This window comes from Eulemur rufifrons, chromosome 2, assembly GCF_041146395.1.
Source record: "Eulemur rufifrons isolate Redbay chromosome 2, OSU_ERuf_1, whole genome shotgun sequence".
NCBI classification, from domain to species: domain Eukaryota; kingdom Metazoa; phylum Chordata; class Mammalia; order Primates; family Lemuridae; genus Eulemur; species Eulemur rufifrons.
In genome coordinates this window covers 3,955,923-3,975,108 of record NC_090984.1, presented here as the reverse complement: position 1 = coordinate 3,975,108, position 19,186 = coordinate 3,955,923, and the positions used below count along the sequence as shown (strand labels likewise).

Here is a 19,186-nt window from a genome sequence, read left to right as displayed (position 1 = left end):
CCCCGAGGACTTAAGACCCCCACATCGTGCGGCTCTGGGGTCTGGAGTTGATCTGTGTACCAACTGGGCTCAAATCATTGGCATCGTTATTGATTTATTGATTTATTCTGCTGGCTCCATCTTGGCCATACCCTTGGGACGCCTGAAAATCAGTTCCAGGAATGGAGGGTACTGGGGAGCCCTGGCAGGTGTGTGAGTAGAACAGGCACAGATGGCTGAGGGCTTTAAACCCCGGGGAGGCCACAGGTCAGAGAGTGGGTGAGGATTCGGGGTGACTTGGGGAGAATAAGCCCAGGTCCTGGGCCCTCACTGAAGCTCCCCAGCTGCCAAGGGAGGCAAACAGCACTCCTCTGTGGGCCCTGTGACGGCAGGGGCAGGGGTAGGGGACAGAAATAGGAAGCCCAGAGCAGCCATGGGCAGGGGACACCTGGGACAACCACAACCTGACCTCGCCAGTGCCCCACTCCCAGGCAAGGAACTGCGTCCCCATTTTTCAGCCAGGAACACAGAGTTGCAGAAAGTGGCTGGGTGTGGTGGCACATGCCTGTAGTCCCAGCTCCTCGGGAGGCTGAGGCAGGAGGATCCCTTGAGCCCAGGAGTTTGAGGTTGCTGTGAGCTAGGCTGACGCCACGGCACTCACTCTAGCCCAGGCAACAGAGTGAGACTCTGTCTCAAAACAACAACAACAACAACAAAAACAGAGTGGCAGAAAGCACAGGCTGCCCCTCCCAAGGGACTTAATTTGCCTTCTCTGTCACCTCCAAAAGCATAAAACTTAATTTCACTTCACTTAACCAAAAACCAAACACATAAATGTCAAAGTGGACAGCTTTCTGAACATCACTGAAATTTTTTCTCATCAGAATATCACTTCCACAAAGATCTTCCTGAAGTCCTCTGTGGGTTTCTTGTTTTGTTTGTTTGTTTTTGTTTTGCTTTGTTTTTAAGCCTCATGTCCCCATGGAGACTTCAGTGTCCATTTTCAGGGAGTGACACAGAGTCAACTTCCTCAAGACAGTTTTCCCTTCCCTCAAACAAATAAAACCAAACCAATTGTGTTTTTTTATTTAGAAAAACAAAAGAGTTTAAAACCGAAGCCTGATTTTGCAATGACCCTCCAAGAAAATTCAGAGGGATTCATGTGCAAAATTTCCTGTGGACAAGACAAATTGTTTTCAGGAAAAAACCAAACGCTCACATCAGAGCCCAGGCATTTCACTCCGTGGGAATCCTCGGACCAGGCCTCACCTTCTCCCTCTGGAACGACCTTGCCAAGGACACAGGCCATTTTCATAAAGTCTGTTTTTAGGGATTTTAGACACCGCAGGGAGAGGTGTCAATGGAAATAACCTCTTTGAAGGACAAATTGGTGACAGCTATCGAAATGTAAAATGTGCCCACTTTGGGACCCAGAGATTTCATTTCTGGAAATTTGATTTCAAATCTTCTTTTATTCATTGCAACAAAAATCTTAGAAACAATCTAAATGACCGTCCATAGTTATTAGGGTGACAACTTAAACAGCAGGCAAAGGGAATCAACAAATCTCAAAGACATGATATCGAACAAAAAGAGGACTGTCTTTACCTTCTCTGTTAAAAAAAAAGCTAGCCAATAAAACAATTATTCCAAAAGACATATTACAATCAAAAGTGTGAGATCAAAGTGCCAAAAGGAAACAGAATTTGTTTTTGAGCTTGATACAAACAACATTAGTATGCATATTTAAAACTCTGGTTCTTGCCACGGGTGTGGCAGCTCATGCCCGTAATCCCAGCACTTCGGTAGGCTGAGGTGGGAGGATCACTTGAGGCCAGGAGTTCAAGAACAGCCTGAGCAACATAGCAAGGCCCTGTCTTTCTCTACAAAACATTTAAGAAAAAAAAGAAAGAAAGAAAGAAAGAAAGAAAGAAAGAAAGAAAGAAAGAAAACTCTGGTTCTTACACTGTGACAATTGCTCAAACCTGTAGCATATCAGTACCATCAAGTCCAAGGTGGCTTTTTGGTTTTCTGAGAGTTTAAGGTTGCCTTTGTTTTTCCTTGTCAACTGACTGCCATCGTGTTTATACATACAAACATACATGCAACACCTTCAGTATATCATGAGGAATAGTCATTTTTGGTTGGCTTTTTTTTTTTTTTTTTTTTTTTGACAGAGTCTCACTCTGTTGCCCGGGCTAGAGTGAGTGCCGTGGCGTCAGTCTAGCTCACAGCAACCTCAAACTCCTGGGCTCAAGCGATCCTCCTGCCTCAGCCTCCCGAGTAGCTGGGACTACAGGCATGTGCCACCATGCCCGGCTAATTTTTTCTATATATATATTTTAGTTGGCCATATAATTTCTTTCTATTTTTAGTAGAGACGGGGTCTCACTCTTGCTCAGGCTGGTCTCGAACTCCTGACCTCGAGCGATCCACCCGCCTCGGCCTCCCAGAGTGCTAGGATTATAGGCGTGAGCCACCGCGCCCGGCCCTGGTTGTTTTTTTTTTTAAACAGAGTCTCACTCTGTCGCCCGGGCTAGCTCACAGCAACCTTAAACTCTGGGCTCAAGCGATCCTCTTGCCTCAGCCTCCTGAGTAGCTGGGACTAAACGTGCCACAATGCCTGGCTAATTTTTCTATTTTTAGTAGAGACGGGGTCTCGCTCTTGTTCAGGCTGGTCTCGAACTCCTGAGCTCAATCGATCCCCCTGCCTCTGCCTCCCAGAGTGCCAGGATTACCGGCGTGAGCCGCTGTGCCCGGCCAAGAATAACCAAGATCTTCCTGGCATTGGCCCAGGCGCTGCCCCCTGCCTGGCCCCTCCACTGAAGCCTTGGCACCTCATTTTCCATCCACATCATGCCCTCCTTCCTGCAGTGCTCCCACAGGCCTGGAGCACCAGCAGCTGGGACAGTGCCCCTCCCCTGTGTCTCAGCTCCTCAACCTGGCATCAGATGCTAGGCATGACCCAGCCCCTCCCACCTTAAAAAAAAAAAACAAACACCATTTATTAAGGCTAAGCGTGTGCCAGTCGTGGTGTCAAGAACTTTCCAACTGGCTATGTTGTCTCCACCTTAAATTTTTTTAGTTTTTAGTTGTTTTTTGGGAGGAGGGTTGGGTTTTTTTTGGAGACAGTCTCACTCTGTCCCCTGGGCTAGAGTGAGCACAGTGGTGTCACCATAGCTCACAGCAACTTCCAACTCCTGGGCTCAAGTGATCCTCCTGCCTCAGCCTCCCTAGCAGCTAGGACTACAGGCACACACCTCCACACTGGCTGATTTTTTTAAAATATTTTGTAGAGACAGGGTCTCACTATGTTGTCCAGGCGGATCTCGAATTCCTGGTCTCAAGCGATCCTCCCACCCTAGCTTCTCAAAGTGCTGGGATTACAGGGGTGAGCCACCGCGCCCAGCCTTGTCTCCACCTCAGACAGGAGAAAACAGGCTCCAGGAGAGGAAGTCCCTTGTCTGAAGTCACAAAGCTGGTAGGTGGCTCAGCCAGAGCTTAACTCCAGAGCCCTAAATTGTAACCCTGTGTCCGCTCTTCCTACGTTGCCCTCCTCCCCTGCTCTGGGGGATTCTGGAGGGGGCGCGGTGGCCAACCTGGAGAAATAGCTGGTTGGGCACCAGTGGCAGCCCCCAACTCTCCTTCCCCCACTAGCTGGGAAGGGTCGGGAATCAGGAATCACCCGGTAACTGTAAAGGCCAAAGGTCAGACTTGGGTTTCCTGCCCACCCCTGGGAACTTCCTCCTTCCCAACTCAACACCCGCCTCGCTGAGCACCACCCTGGAGGACCCCTCCCCGCTGCCAGCGACCTCCCCTGCCCATTACCCAGTGAGGGGACGGGGCCCCATGCCCCAGCCTTCACACTGCTGTGTCCCCCACAGGCAGTGGACAGCGATTCTATTATTGTCACCCACTCCTCCCGGGTCCAGCCTCCAGCTCCCTGGCACAGTCACTCCCTCTCAGCCAGCCCTTACCCCACGGGCCTAGGAGTGCCTCTCCCATCCTAAGACTGGGAGCTGCTTATGGCCAGGCCTGGGGCCGACACCTCTTGGGGGGCCCTGGCAGGAACCAGCGTCGGGTGAACAAAGAGGGGACTCACTCCTGATTCCGGGAGATGGGCAGGGTCCTTTGTTCCTCGGTGGCCCAATCCCTTCCCTGCCTGCCTAGGGGGTGACCCCGCAGTGACCCCAGAAGACCCTGTGGTTTTGAGTGTCAGGAGTGTCGGGCGACAGAAAGCTTGGCCCCCACCGATCTGACACTTCTCCACCATCCCGTGGAGCCCCTGAAATAAGGCCGCAAACAAGAAACTATTATAATAACAAAAGCCACAGCCGGGCACACCCCATCCGACAGAGGGGGAAACTGAGACCCGCACAGGCGAGGCCCCTGCCCTGACCTCACAGCGGGTGCAGCTGGCTCTTCCTGGCCCCAAGTTCATTGCTCTTTGTGCTGCCGTGTCCAGAGCACTTGCTGAGCCCCTGTGTGAGTGAGCAGGACACCGGGTAGGAAGACAGGGCCTGGGGAACAGCGCCACCGCCATCCACGGCTCAGCCCTCCATGAGGCCCTTGTGTGCAATTACTGAGCACCTACTGTTTGTCCATTCCTGGGCTAAGACTTCCCAACGTGTTATCCCATTTAATCGGCAGCTGCCCCAGTGAAGCGGGCACACGTCTGTAGCCAGCCTGCTTCAAGGTCAAGACCGGCCCCGGGGAGCTAACAGCATAAAATCCGAGAACAGTCCTTTCTCCATCCTGTGCCTCAGTTTCCCCCTCCACACAAGGGTGACAGCAGCTGGCCGGGGGCCACTAAGTGAGAGGGTTTGCGGCAAGTGCCGAGGACAGCGCCGGGCCGGGAGGAAAGGCCGGGAGGGGCAAGCGGGGCAGGCGGGCCGGGGAGTGTGCCCGTCCCTTGGGGCCCCAGCTGGTGACGATCAGAGAGGCCCCGCCATGCCCCGGCCGCCCTGTCCTCTGCCTCGCACCCTCGCAGCCAGGGTGGGAGTGTTGTGATAACCCGCAGCCCCCGTTTCCTCCCGGCCAGGAAGGAGCCAGGCGGGGGAAGTATTAGGGGGGTAATATAAACACGGCCCAGAGCGCGGGCCGCGGACGGCACCGGGCGCAGGGGAGCGGCGGGCGGCACCGGGCGCAGGGGAGCGGCGGGCGGCACCGGGCGCAGGGGAGCGGCGGGCGGCACCGGGCGCAGGGGAGCGGCGGGCGGCACCGGGCGCAGGGGAGCGGCGGGCGGCACCGGGCGCAGGGGAGCGGCGGGCGGCCTGGCCATGGATCGCGGGTCCTACGCGCGCGCGGGCGGCGGCCCCCGGGGCTGCTGGTACTACCTGCGCTACTTTTTCCTCTTCGTGTCGCTCATCCAGTTCCTCATCATCCTGGGGCTCGTCCTCTTCATGGTGTACGGCAACGTGCACGTGAGCACCGAGTCCAACCTGCAGGCCACCGAGCGCCGGGCCCAGGGCCTGTACAGCCAGGTGGTGGAGCTCACGGCCGCCCAGAGCAACCTGTCCAAGGAGCTCAACCTCACGGCGCGCGCCAAGGACGCCATCATGCAGATGCTGCTCAGCGCCCGCCGCGACCTGGACCGCATCAACGCCAGCTTCCGCCAGTGCCAGGGAGACCGGGTAAGGCGCCGGCCAGAGGCTCGCCCGGGGACCTGGGCGAGCCACATCACTCTCGGGGCTTCCGCCTCCTCATCCACGAGACGGACGGTCGCAGACCCGACATTCTATGTGAAAAGCCCGCCTAGATAAGCAACGCGCTTTTTTCTATTTTTTGTATAGCTACATCCTATGCAGTATTTGGTGGGGTCTGTCTGTTTGCTTTAATTTTTTGGAGACAAGCTCTCACCCTGTCCCCAGGCTGGAGTGCAATGAGCAGCGTGATCACAGCTCACTGCAGCCTCAAACTCCTGGGCTCAAAGGATCCTCCTGCCTCAGCCTCCCGAGTAGCTGGGACTACAGGCGTGGGCCACCACGCCCGGCTAAATTTTCTTATTTTTTTGTAGAAACAGTGTCTTGCTTTGTTGCCCAGGCTGGTCTCAAACTCCTAGCCTCAAGCGATCCTCCTGCTTCGGCCTCATTTCCACCATGCCTGACCCCATGCAATATTTGGGACATACTTATAACTAAAAAAGTTATTCATTGCCACTCCGGAATTCAGGTTTAACTGGGCATCCTATATGTTAGCAGGCAGCCCTGAGCCCATGACTTAATAGGCATAGACAGAGCATCCAGAATGTTCCAGCACACGCTAGCTGCAGATGAGAACTGGTTGAACAAAAGCTCAGAGCATTTTGTTCTTACCCAGGGATAATACGTACGAAGGGCTCAGATTCTCCCGATGCTGGGCGCCTGCGTTAGACATATCTCATGGTTGAACCCCAGGAGGGAGGGTGGAGTTGGACACTCTTTTGCAGTCATGGAAATGGGGGCCTGAGAGGGTAGGTGGTTTCCCCAACAGGACAGAGACAGGCGGGCTCTGGGGACAGTCGTGGGCATGCACATGGGGTCTCGGGGAGATCTTCGCCCCCGGCACCCCCCATTCGTGTCAAACACGCTCAACAATCACCCGTGTCCTCTCACACCTGCTTCCCCTAGAGGGTCCTGCCCACCTAAGACACCGAGGGGAGGGGGCGTTGGGGCTCCTCCGTAGGGGTGAGGTGGGGTGAGAGACGGGAGGGCAGGGCTGAGGGGAGGCTGGGGGAGGTGGGAGGTGGGAAGACCACCCAGCCTCCACACTGGGCAGGAGGTTGTGCTCAGCCCATCAGAACTGCCTGGGGTGGCCCTGTCTCTCCCTCCCAGAACCCCAGGACAGGACACTGTCCCCCCAATCCCCAGGGTCGGGTGGATCCCCTCTCAGACCCCCAGGATGGGATAGGTCCCCCTCACCCCCAGGCCATGGCAGCCTTCTCAGACCTCTTAGCTCCAGGCACTTGGCCCATTTGGGTCTTCCAGGACTCAGGCCACCACCGAGCCCAGGATCATACAATTGTAGAAGCTCCAACGACCCCCAGAATCGTGGACTCCCCCGTCATAGAATATTAGACACCTACGACTGCCTCTTTAAAACTGAACAATTTTGCCAGACGCCGTGGCGCATGCCTGTAGTCCCAGCACTCTGGGAGGCTGAGGCAAGAGGACTGCTTGAGGCCAGGAGTTGGAGGCTGCAGCGAGCTGTGATCACACCACTGCACTCCAGCCAGAGTGACAGAGTGAGACTCTGTCTCAAAAAAGAAAAGAAACATTGAAAAATCATAGCTTTTTTTCTTTTCTTTTCTTTTCTTTTTTTTTTTTTTCCTTGAAGTTGACAAATTCCTCTTGCTTGTAATTCCTCAGGGTTCTATCTCCAGGGACCCTGGGGCCCATGGCTTGCAGGCCGCCCAGCCGCAGCCCTGAGATGGGGGCACGGTGCTGGGAGACAGCCCCCACCCTGTCCCAGCCATGGCAGCTCTGATCTTAGTGAGGACAAATGTTGGTGTTCCTGCTGCCCTGGTGGTGCTAAGAAATGCGATTTTGCTACTTGTTTGTTTTTTAGAGACAGAGTCTCACTGTGTCACCCAGGCTGGAGTGCAGAGACACAATCGTAGCTCACTGCAGCCTCAAACTCCTGGGCTCGAGCAATCCTACTGCCTCAGCCTCCTGAGTGGCTGGGACTACAGGCACGCACCACCATGCCTGGCTAATTTTTTCTACATATATATATTTTTAGCTGTCCAAATCATTTCTTTCTATTTTTAGTAGAGACGGGGTCTCGCTCTTGCTCATGCTGGTCTCGAACTCCTGACCTGGAGCGATCCTCCTGCCTCGGCCTCCCAGAGTGCTAGGATTACAGGCGTGAGCCACCGCGCCCGGCCAAGAATTGTAAACTCTTTCTTTCAAAACGGCTTTATCGAGATGTGATTCACATACCATGCAATTCTCCCAGTTAAAGTATACGATTCAGTGATTTTTGAATACTTTCACAGAGTTGTGCGTCTGTCACCATGATCGATTTTACATTTTTATCCCCCCAAAAGAAAACCTCGTCCCCATCAGCAGTCACTCCCCACTACCCCTCCCCCCAGCCCCTGGCAGCCACTAATCTGCTTCCTGTCTCTGTGGATGTGCCTGTTCTGGACACTTCTGTGAATGGAATCACACACGGTGTGGCCTTTTGTGTGTGGCTTCTGTCACTCAGCGTCATGTCTTCGAGGTTCACCCACGTTGTAGCAGGTGTCAGAGCTTCATGCATTTTCATGGCTGCGTAGTATCCCACCGTGCGGCTGGACCACGTGTTTACCCGCTCACCTGCTGGTGGACATTGGCTCGTTTCTACCTCTTGGCTGTTGTGACTAGTGCTGCTGTGAGCATTCCTGTGCAAGCTCGTATGTGGACGAGTTTCCATTTCTCTTGGGTGTACACCAAGAGGTCATGCTCTGGGTCACAGCTGGGTCCTATGGTTACTCTCTTTTGTTTTGTTTTTGAGACAGGGTCTTGCTTTGTCGCCCAGGCTGGAGTGCAGTGGTGCGATCACGGCTCACTGCAGCCTTGAACTCCTGGGCTCAAGTGATCCTCCTGCCTCAGCCTCCCGAGTGGCTGGGACTACAGGTGTGTGCCGCTGCACCCAGCTAAGGATTGTGGTTGTATCATTGATTTGTGAGAGGTTTTAAAATACATCCCAGATACTACTTCTTTATCAGATGTCTGATTTGCAAATATTTTCTCCCATTTATGTGTTGTCTTCTCACTTTTTTTTTCTTTTCTTTTTTTTTTTTGCTTTTCTTTTTTTTATTTTCTGTTTTTCTTATGGATCCAACAAATGCCATCTTCTCACTTTCTTGATGGTTCCTTTCAAAGCACAGAAGTTTTAAATTTTTGATGAGGTCCAATTTATTTTTTCTTTCGTTGCTTGTACTTTCTGTCATATCTAAGAAACCATTGACAAATCCAAGGCCACAAAGACTTTAACACTTATATTTTCTTCTAAGGAGTCGTATAGTTCAAGCTCTGACATTCATGTCTTTGACTGGTTTTGCGTTCATTGTGTGTACGGTGTTGGGGGGGAGTCTACAATCGTTCCTGTGCTCGTGGATGGCCAGTTGTCTCAGCAGCATTGTTAAAAAGACTTTTCTGGCCGGGCGCGGTGGCTCCTGCCTGTAATCCCAGCACTCTGGGAGGCCGAGGCGGGAGGATTGCTTGAGCTCAGGAGTTGGAGACCAGCCTGAGCAAGGGGGAGACCCCGTCTCTACTAAAAGTAGAAAGAAATTAGCTGGGCAACTAAAATAGAAAAAAAAATTAGCCAGGCATGGTGGCACACGCCTGTAGTCCCAGCTACTCAGGAGGCTGAGGCAGGAGGATTGCTTGAACCCCGGAGTTCCAGGTTGCTGTGAGCTATGATGATGCCACTGCACTCCAGCCAGGGTGACAGAGAGAGACAAAAAAACCAAACCCTACCTCCCAGCACAGTCGTATTCTGAGGTACTGGAGCTTAGGGCCTTGACATACGAATTGGGGCAAGAACAGGGTTGAGCTGGTAACAGCATCCTGGTCAAAATCACTTGGCCATAAACGTGAGCGTCACATTTTCAAAGTCCGTGCGTGGCGCAGCCGGCATCGCACTGTTTCCTTTTCATTTCTGAGCAGGAGGAATGGGAGCTCAGGGTTCAAGGGTCAGCGGGGTACACACGCATGCGCGGTAGGAATCGTAACCGCTGCTGAAGATCCGAGAAACACGCCCAACAGGAGCAATGCCCTTGGGAACTTGGCTCCGCCGGCCACCTGGGTGCCCGAGCTGGGTCTGGGCGGTCCCAGGGAGGGCTGGCCACTGAGCTCTGTCCTGTGTTGTCCCCACCCCACCCCGAATCGGAGCAGGTCATCTACACAAACAATCAGCCCTACGTAGCCGCGATCATCCTGAGCGAGAAGCAGTGCCAAGATCACCTCAAGGAGATGAACAAGAGTTGCGACGGTGAGTGCCAAGGCCGCGGGGAGCGGGGCGGGGACTCTCTGCACGGTGCTCTCGGCAGCTCCTGATCTTCCTGGGCCCCGTGGTCTTGTTCCCTTAGCGCTGCTCCTCATGCTGGGTCAGAAAGCCAAGACGATAGAGGTGGAGCTGGCCAAGGAGAAGGCGGTTTGCACCACAGACAAGGAAGGCTTGTCGCTGAGCAAGCGGGTGGTGGAGGAACAGCTGGCCGAGTGCTCCAAAGCCCGGGAGCAGCAGCGGCAGGACCGACAGCTGGCCGAGGACCGGCTGCAAAAGGTGCAAGCCCTCTGCCTCCTGCTGGACAAGGACAAGTTTGAGACGGATCTGCGGAACCTGTGGCGGGATTCCATTATCCCACGCACGCTGGACTCCCTGGGCTATGGCCTCTACCATCCCCTGGGCTCGGAAGTGGCCTCCATCCGGAGAAGCTGCGACCACATGCCCAGCCTCATGAGCACCAAGGTGGAAGAGCTGGCCCGGAGCCTCAGGGCCGGCATCGAGCGCGTGGCCCGTGAGAACTCAGACCTCCAACGCCAGAAGCTGGAAGCCGAGCAGGGCCTGCGGGCCAGTCAGGAGGCGAGAGAGAAGGTGGAGAAGGAGGCTCAGGCCCGGGAGGTCAAGCTCCAGGCCGAATGTGCCCGGCAGACACAGCTGGCGCTGGAGGAGAAGGCAGCGCTGCGGAAGGAGCGGGACAACACGGCCAAGGAGCTGGAGGAGAAGAAGAGAGAAGCAGAACAGCTCAAGATGCAACTGGCCATCAGCAACTCGGCCCTGGACACCTGCATCAGGGCCAAGGTAAGCTGGCGGGCCCAGGAGGCTGCATTGGAATCAGGGCCAGACGCCAAGCTGGTGGTGGTGACGTTGAACTTGAGTTTGGAGCCAGGTTTGAGGTTGGCTTCCTGGTCTACACTGGGTGAGTTTCGGACTCCCTCGAGATGCTCACCAGCATTAGGATCAGCACAGAGTCTAGAATGGAGATAGGAGTTGAGATGGGAGTAGGGTAAGACTGGAATTCAAGGTCGGTTTGTACCTCCAATTGCTATCGGGTCTGGGTTTGTCAACCAGCTGCAATTAGAGTTGGGGTTAGGTTGGGGCTTGATTCTAAAGGGAGGTTGAGTTTTCATGTTGGAGTCAGATGTTTAGCTGATTTTAAGTTCAGAATTGGCTTTGTATTTCAGGTTTTGGGGGACTGGCTCAGGGTCATTCCAGGGATGGTGTTTAGGATCAGGGTCCAGTTGATTTAAAGAGCGGGTTGCGTGAACGGGTGAATCTAGAATTTCCATTGCTTTGGGATTGGGTTGAGTTGAGGCATTGAGGGTGGATTGGAAACTGAGGCTGGGGTGACTTTGTTGATGGCCGTTGACTCCAGAGTTGGGTTTCGTATTACAGTTGTGTATGAATGTAGGATTTTATTGGCATTAGAATTGGAGTGGAGTTTGGAATTGGTAATGACATTGAGAAAGGTTAAGAATTGAGGCTGGGGTTAAGTTTAGGGGATCCTGGTGGGCCTCAAATTGATTTAGGGTTAGGATTAGGGGTTCATCTAGGGTTGAGGTTAGGATTGGGATTCAGGTCACAGTTGAGACTGTATTCGAGTTGTGTTGAAGAATTGGAGTTGGGTAAGGGCTGGGAGTAATACTGCTGTGAGGATGTCTAGAGGAAGAGTCAACGTAGACACTGAACTTGTGTGTAAGTTGGGCTGAGACGAGCTCTTGGTCACCATTATGCCTAGAGTTGGTTTGGGTTAAAGTTAGGGTTCCATTTAGGACTCCATTGATCTCAGACTTGGGGTTGAATTTGGAGTTTAGGTTGTGAGAAAAGTTTACAAATTGAGTCAGGCGCCATATGAAGGGTGTTCGTTGGGTATAGGGTTGGGTGAATAATGAATCTTGGATCTTGGTTATTTCAGGATTGAGTTGAGTTGAGGCATTGAACTTGGAGTTGAGGATCAGGTACGTGGAGGTGGCTGGTCGGTCAGTCTAGAGATGGTTAGAGGTTTTGGGGACAAGGGTGGAATTTCAAATCCCATTGTCATTGAGATCGGGATTGGTATTGACGATGAGTTAGGAGTTGAGGTTGGACTGGGCATAGGGTAACTGGTTGAGGGTTGAGTTGGGCTGGAGTTGGGATACAGTTGAGTTAAAGGATTGGGTGACCCTGGGTGAGGGCTGGGGGGACATTGAGTTTGGAGTGAGGGTCAGACCTGGATCTAGAGTAGAAGCTAGTGTGGATGCCGATCTTGGGGGGTGGGGGTGGGTTGAGGTGGCCTTGGGGTAAGTGATAGGCCTGGGCCTATTTCAAGGTTAAGATCAGGGCTCCATAGAGCCTTAGGATTGGAGTGAAGTTTGGGCTGGGATTGGGACTGAGGATGGGTTTCGGGTGGGAGCTGAGTAGAGGCTGGAATCGGTTGTGGAGTTGGGCAGGTGTTTATGGGTGGGCATGGTGGGACCAAGGGCTGGGGCCAGGGAAATGGACTCATCATAGACATCAGGTCTAGGGAATGACTGGAATCGGAGTTAGATGTGACATATGGTCAGATCCAGTTTGTAGTTGGAGTTGGGGCCAGGTTGGGACCTGACTCTCTCAGGAAGGCTGAGTTTTCACGTCGGGACCAGGTAACTGAGTTCAGAACTGGCTTGGCATGTCAGGTTTCGGGGCATTGGCTGAGGGTTGTTCCAAGGACAGCCTTTAGGGCCAGGGTCCAGCTGGTTTACAGAGCAGGTCGGCTTCAGACTGAAGCGGGCGCCACAGTGGGTAGGTGTGCACACTTGGGGCCACGGAGTGGGCTGGACTGGCATGGAGGCCATGAGGGAGACTGAGGCAGGCCAGCCCTGCAGAATGGGGTGTTCGAGGACTGCCAAGGGAAGCCAGTCCCTGGGGTCCCCGGGTCATTTGAGGGCTCATGGTGGGTACAGGTGATTACGTTCATTATCATGCGTGTCCTTCTACCTGGGGCTCTGTCGCCCTGCCCTGGAAGGGACCTCGCTGGGACTGGAGCTCAGGGGTCCCGCCTCCTGCCAACCTCCTTCCACCCTTCTTCCCACAGTCACAGCCGATGTCCGTGCCGAGACCCGTGGGGCCTGTCCCCAACCCCCCGCCCATCGGTGAGTGACACAGGGCAGAGCCAGGAAGTAGGGGAGGGGGTCCTTTCCACCTTGCACCCCACCACAGTCCTGCTGCCCTGGGCTGCCAGTCCATCCCCAGCCCAGGGGCAGGGGCTGCTAAGGCAGTAGGTCAAGCCTGACGCCTCCCTCTCTCTCCAGACACAGCTGGCCTGGAGGAATTCAAGAGGAGGATCCTGGAGTCCCAGAGGCCTCCTGTGGGCAACCCTGCAGCCCCATCCAGGTAAGACACTGGGCAGGCTGAGGCAGTTCAGTCTCAGGGCTGCGAGTGAGGCTAGGACTAAAAGTGGGGATGAAGGGAGGCTCATATCACATTTGCTGCTTCCTTAATTGAGTGCCTGCTGTATACTAGGCCCTGTGCTGGCCTGGGGGATACAGCAGTAACCAAGACACACCCAGCTCTGTCCTCATGAAACTCCCTGAGTAGTGGGCCAGACAGACAATGTGTCATGATAAGACAACCCAAGAGTCTGCAATTATTGGGCACCATTGTGAGCGTTACACAGTTCTAAGCACATTGATTAAATAAGCTAACTTATTTAATCCTCACAACCCTAATTTGTGGGCAAGCTACGACGATTTCCACTCTCCAGATAAGGAAAGTGAGGCCCAGAGAGGGCATGCATTGTGCCCCAGGTAACACAGCCAGGGCGCGGCAGAGCTGCTACACGAACCCCCGTGATCAGACTCCAGGCAGGGAAGGGAGGCAAGGGGACCCTCGTCCTGGTTCTTTGAGCTGGAGCATAAGAAGGAATTGCCTCAGGGAAAAGAGGAGGAACAGTGTTTCAGGCAGCAGGAACAGCCAAGGCAAAGTCCCAGAAGCTGGACAGGGTGAGAGAAGAGGCTGGCCCCGTGCGGTGGCTCACGCCTAGAGCCCCAGCACTCTGGGAGGCCAAGGTGGGAGGATCGCTTGAGGCCAGGAATTCAAGACCAGCCTGGGCAACATAGCGAGACCCCATCTCTACACAAAATGAAACAATTAGGCAGTGGTGGCGCACGCCTCGGGCCCCAGCTACTCGGGAGGCTGAGGCAGGAGGATCGCTGAGCCCAGGAGTTGGAGGCTGCAGTGAGCTGGGATGACACCCCGGCACTCCAGCCTGGGCGACAGAGTGAGACCCTGTCTCTTAAAAAAAAAAAAAAAAATGGGAGTCCTCTGAAGTCAAGGGTTGGAAACACTTTGCTAACTGTAAAGTGCTGTCCACAAAGGGCCAGAGCAAGGGGCTAGGGGCCCAGTGGGGCGCATCGAGGGCACCCGGCACATGCTGAGGTCATGGCTCATTGCCTGTGCCCCTGTCACTTCCTCCTGGGCTGGTCATCTGTCGGACTACACCCTGTGCGTCACAGGGATTGTGACTCAGGCCCCTTCCCAAGGACACCCTGTGCTCCCTCCAGGGTCCCAGCCACTCACGTTTAGGTGCCGGAGGACTCAGGGATGGGCATTGCCACTTGCAGCTTAGGCCCTGAGGCTTCAGGAGGCACCAGAATTTGTAAAGGCCGATCCCCTCGACTCCAAAGACTGGGCCTGTGACTGTTTTGCCACCAGCCTTTTGTCAGAGGTTTGCCAGCTCCCCAGGGTGCTCCACGTCCAGCTCCAGCTCCACCGTGCCTCTTACATACCCTCTCTGATGGGGAGCTCACCCCCTTGCCGAGCTGCCCCTTACCCCCTTTGCTATAGTTGGGTCTGCCTGGGAGACAGTTCTCAGCCCCAGAAACCCCCCAGAAAGGGAAACAAAAAGGTGGGGAGGTGATCCCTGCCCCAGGCAAACACGATTTCCTTCCCCATCTTGGCAAGGAAGGAGGATCTATTATTATCCCCACTTCTCAGAGGAGGGAACTGAGGCCTCAGGGAAGTAACCAGCCCGGGATCATGAGCGCGGCAAGCCAGGGCCAGGGCCGGGCTCCCCGCCCAGGACGGTCAGGGCTGAGAACCGGGGAACTGCTTGACATTGTTTACCCTAAATGACGTCGCCCCGCTGAGAAAACAATGTGCACTTAAGCCGGGGCCTCTCCAGCTTCTCTCTTCAGGGTCGCAGGAAGGGCCGGCCCTCCCCCGAGAGGGGGACCAGGTACAAGTGGGCTGGCGCTACCAGCTCTGGCTTCACCAGGCAACTCGGGGCAAGTCACTGGAATTTTAATTATTTTTAAATTATCATCATCATTGTTTTAGAGAGACAGGGTCTTGCTCTGTCACCCAGGCTGGAGTACAGTGGCGCGATCATAGCTCACTGCAGCCTCAAAGTGCTAGCAAGTCCAGCATCGATCAGCCACCCCAGGCACCGGGAGAGTTGATCTCTCTTTTCCACTCTGATTCTTTCTACGCCTCCGGAGAGTCTCAGTTTACAGGGGCGTGGTGGCACGTGCCCACAGTCCCAGCTACTTGTGAGGCCGAGGTGGGAGGATCGCTCGAGCCCAGGAGTTCGAGACCAGCCTGGGCAACATTGCTAGACCTCATTTCTAAAAAATTAAAGCTAAATTTGAATTTAAAAAATATTCTCATTAGTAAAGTGGTGAGCCAAAGAAAGAGAGAGAGAGAGAAACTCTCAGCTGGTGCTGACTGGCCCCACCAGGAGCAGGACAGCTGCGTGTGGCCCAGGTTCACAGATCAATGAGAGGCCCAGGGCCCTGCACGGCTGAACTTCAACACAGGGTCTTGCTCTGATTGAACATTTTTAAGTCATCTTCTATCAATGACAAGCGCACTGGCCCTTCTTTACTTAATGAGACTGAGTGTCCTTTGGAGATAAATTTAAGATTACAAAATGGACATAAGGACAAACATTAAGCAAATCTTCGTCCAGGGCCGAAGTGGCTGCATGTGGCAAAAAGCGCCATGTGAAAGGCTTCCGGTGGGAGTTCAGCGCTGGCTCCCCGGCCCTGAGCTGGGCACACAGTGAGCATCATTCAAGTTCTTTGTTGGCACCGCCACGGTTTGTCTGCTCATTCAGCCTGTGTGCGCTGAGCAGCTGCTGGGTGTTGGGCACACAGTGGGGAATCAGGCACAGAAACGCCTGCCCTCGTGGGGTTCACAGTCTAGGAGGGCAGGCGGATGATAAACCAGATGAATGTGCCATTAAAGGGCCCTTTGGTGACAAGCAAGACGGAAGAGCTATAAGGAAGTGTGAAAAGGCTGGAACTTTGGCTGGGCGCAGCAGCTCACGTCTGTAGTCCCAGCACTCTGGGAGGCTGAAGCGGGAGAATCACTTGAGGCCAGAAGTTCAAGACCAGCCTGGACAACATAGCAAGACCCTATCTCTACAAAAAGTAGAAAAATTAGCCAAGCATGGTGGCACGTGCCTACAGTCCCAGCTACTTGGGAGGCTGAGGCAGGAGGATCACTGGAGCCCAGTTTGAGGCTGCAGTGAGCTATGATGATGCCTCTGCACTCTAGTTCGGGCGAAGGTTGGAATTTTTCCATGGGGGACAGGGCAGGCTTGATGGAGGAGGTGATATCTGAGCAGAGACGGAAAGGAGGTGAGGGCGAAGCTACAGGGAGATCCCGGAAAGGGAGCACCAGGCAGAGGTCACAGCCCGTGCGAAGGCCCTGCCTGGCATGTTTGAACCAGGAGGCCAGGGTGGCTGGAGCAGAGGGCCTGCCGAGGAAGGGAAGAGGAGGTGAGGGCAGGGAGGTGGCCAGGGCAGATCAGGCAGTGCCTGTGGCTGCTGTGAGCGGAGAAGGGACATGAGCCAGCACAGGCATTCACAGGCCCCTTGGGGCCACTGCTGGCAAACAGACCAGGGGACCAGGGTGGGAGCTGGGTCGCGACGATGGGGACTTGTCTCTGGAAAGAGAGGTGAGGGGAAGGCGTGGCCCTCCCTCGCAGGCAGGACTGGAGCTGGGTAATTCCTGGTTGAAGATGGAGCTTGGGGCCAGGGACGGGGACCAGAGCCAGCCAAGGAACGTGAGGCCACTCGGGCCCCAGGGAAGAGGGGGAAGGAAGGGAGAGGACCCAGTGGAAGTGAGACTTGGCCACAGCCCCCTCCTCCCCAAGCAGGAAACAGCTTCTGCGCCAACCCGTGACCCCTCAGAGAACCTTTGCCAGGCCTGGGGGGGGAGGGCATTCCAGGCAGCAGGAGGCCTGCGCAAAGGCACGGGGGTGGCGCCCAGAAGCAGCGTGAAGGCCCTTGGAATTGTCGCGACTTGGTCAGGGTTGGGTCCCTGATGGGGAGGCCTGGCAGAGGCAGAGGGGTGGAGCCTTAAATGCCAGATCATGAGGCTTGCGCTTTGTCCTGTGGAGCTGGGGAGCCATGGAGGGTGTGTGAGCAGGGGCAGGTTCCTCGCTCAATTCTGTATAGACAAAAGAGGGAGACTGAGACCCCACCTTGGGGACCAGTGGGGGAGGGTTGGGGGCACGTGAGCAGGGGCCTTGGGGCAACTTCTCAGTATCTTCAGAACCTTGGGAAACACGGGGAGAGTTAGACAAGTTGCAGTGGAGGCTTAGGAGTCATGAGGCGTCCTCTCTGACCCTCAGGCTCTTCCTCTGTCTCATGGGGAGGAACACACTCAGTCTCATCATCCCGGGGCCCAGGCTGGGAGGAGGAAGAGTGCGGGTCCTCAAGACATCTTGCCCCCACCGACCACGAGTCCCCAGGGCCAGGCAAGGTTTGCCCTTCCATCTGTCTGACTGTCTTGTTGCCAACCCCTTCCTACCCTAGTGGCTGAGGAGGCTCCAGGCCTGAGGACTGAAGTGCGGCCCTGACGCACCCGTCTGCGAACACGGAGCGGCGAGACGCTCACAGTGCGGGACACAGCCCCTCCGCCGCCCCGCACAGCCTCCCTCCCGCACCCTTAACACTGTCACAGCCCCGCCCCCGCACCACGTGACCCCTCACCGTAGACGCGGGGACATCACACACAGACAGACATGGCCGGCCACGTTACCTGCAGACACGGCAAGCACATCACCCAGGGCGGCAGCGGCGTCACCCGCAGGCAGGGCCGCGTTGCACGCAGACGCAGGGATGCCGTCACGCACGGACACAGCGACGATGTCGCACATCGGGCACCAACATTGCATGTGCACATTCCTGTCACACACTTTCCGCCCACACCTCACCGGTGTCACACCCACGCACCAACTCGCGCCACACAGCGCTACACGCAGACGCCTCCCCTCCTCCCATTTCCTTATCTGCAGCGCCGGCCGGGAGGCGACAACAGGAAGCCATTCACCTCCGCTCGGCCAGCCAGGCCGCCAGGGCCGAGGTGGCACACTGGCCGCCAGGGCCGAGGTGGCACACTGGCCCCACGTCCACAGCCGCCGGAAGCCGCCCCGCCCCCTCGCACACCCAGCCCTGCCTGTGGCCTGCAGAAATGCTAGTGGCACTTAATAAATGTTAGCAAATCCCTTCAGAGTCTCCAGAGCTGTGATTTCTGCTTTGAAAAGGCACCGCTTGGCCTCGAGGGAGAAAAAAACAGAAGATGAAAGCTGGCAAACACCTCCCCAACGTCCCCAGCCCTGAAGACCCTCAACCCCGGACAAGCATGGGGGTGACACCAGCATCCCCTTAAGGCACAGGTGTCTCTATGTGTAAAGAGAAACCGGCAAAATCATGGCCAAAATGAGTTTAACGAAATGGCTGCAAAGCACTGCGTGGTGACAGAGTATGTGTTAAATTTAGTGTTTCTTTTATTAATAGTTTTCTTTTTTTAGAGACAGGATCTCACTTTGTCGCCCAGGCTGGAGTGCGGTGGCACAATCATAGCTCACTGCAGCCTCGAACTCCTGGGCTCAGGTGATCCTCCTGCCTCAGCCTCCCAAATAGCTGGGACTATGGGCACGTGCCACCATGCCTGGCTAATTTTTCTTATTTTTTGAACAGACAGGGGTCTCGCTATGTTGCCCATAGCGGGGCATATGGTCTCGAATGCTCAGCCTCAAGCGATCCTCCCACTTCAGGCTCCCAACGTGCTAGGATTATAGGCACGAACCACCACGTCCAGCTGGTATTTCTTTTTAAAAGCAGATATCCATTTGTAGCTTTGGTTTTTCTAGGTTTGCAAAGAATTCCCCAGGTATTGAGAACAATTTCTGAGGAAACACAGCCCTAGTGAATTACAGGAATTCCTCCTCATCAGAATGAGTCTAGGAGTAACATCACAAAAGTCCCAGGCC

General features: G+C 54.9%; 1 protein-coding gene across 1 annotated transcript; it reads left to right on the top strand.

The window, feature by feature from the left end:
• The first annotated feature begins 211 nt into the window (after window positions 1–211).
• On the top strand, window positions 212–17,831 carry PLVAP (plasmalemma vesicle associated protein). The gene is made up of 7 exons (XM_069465362.1): window positions 212–246; window positions 5,102–5,612; window positions 9,840–9,936; window positions 10,034–10,746; window positions 12,998–13,055; window positions 13,215–13,296; window positions 17,727–17,831. The coding sequence occupies exons 1-7, from the start codon at window positions 212–214 to the stop codon at window positions 17,731–17,733; spliced, it is 1,503 nt and encodes a 500-aa protein (XP_069321463.1). The 3' UTR covers window positions 17,734–17,831.
• Window positions 17,832–19,186: the final 1,355 nt, after the last annotated feature.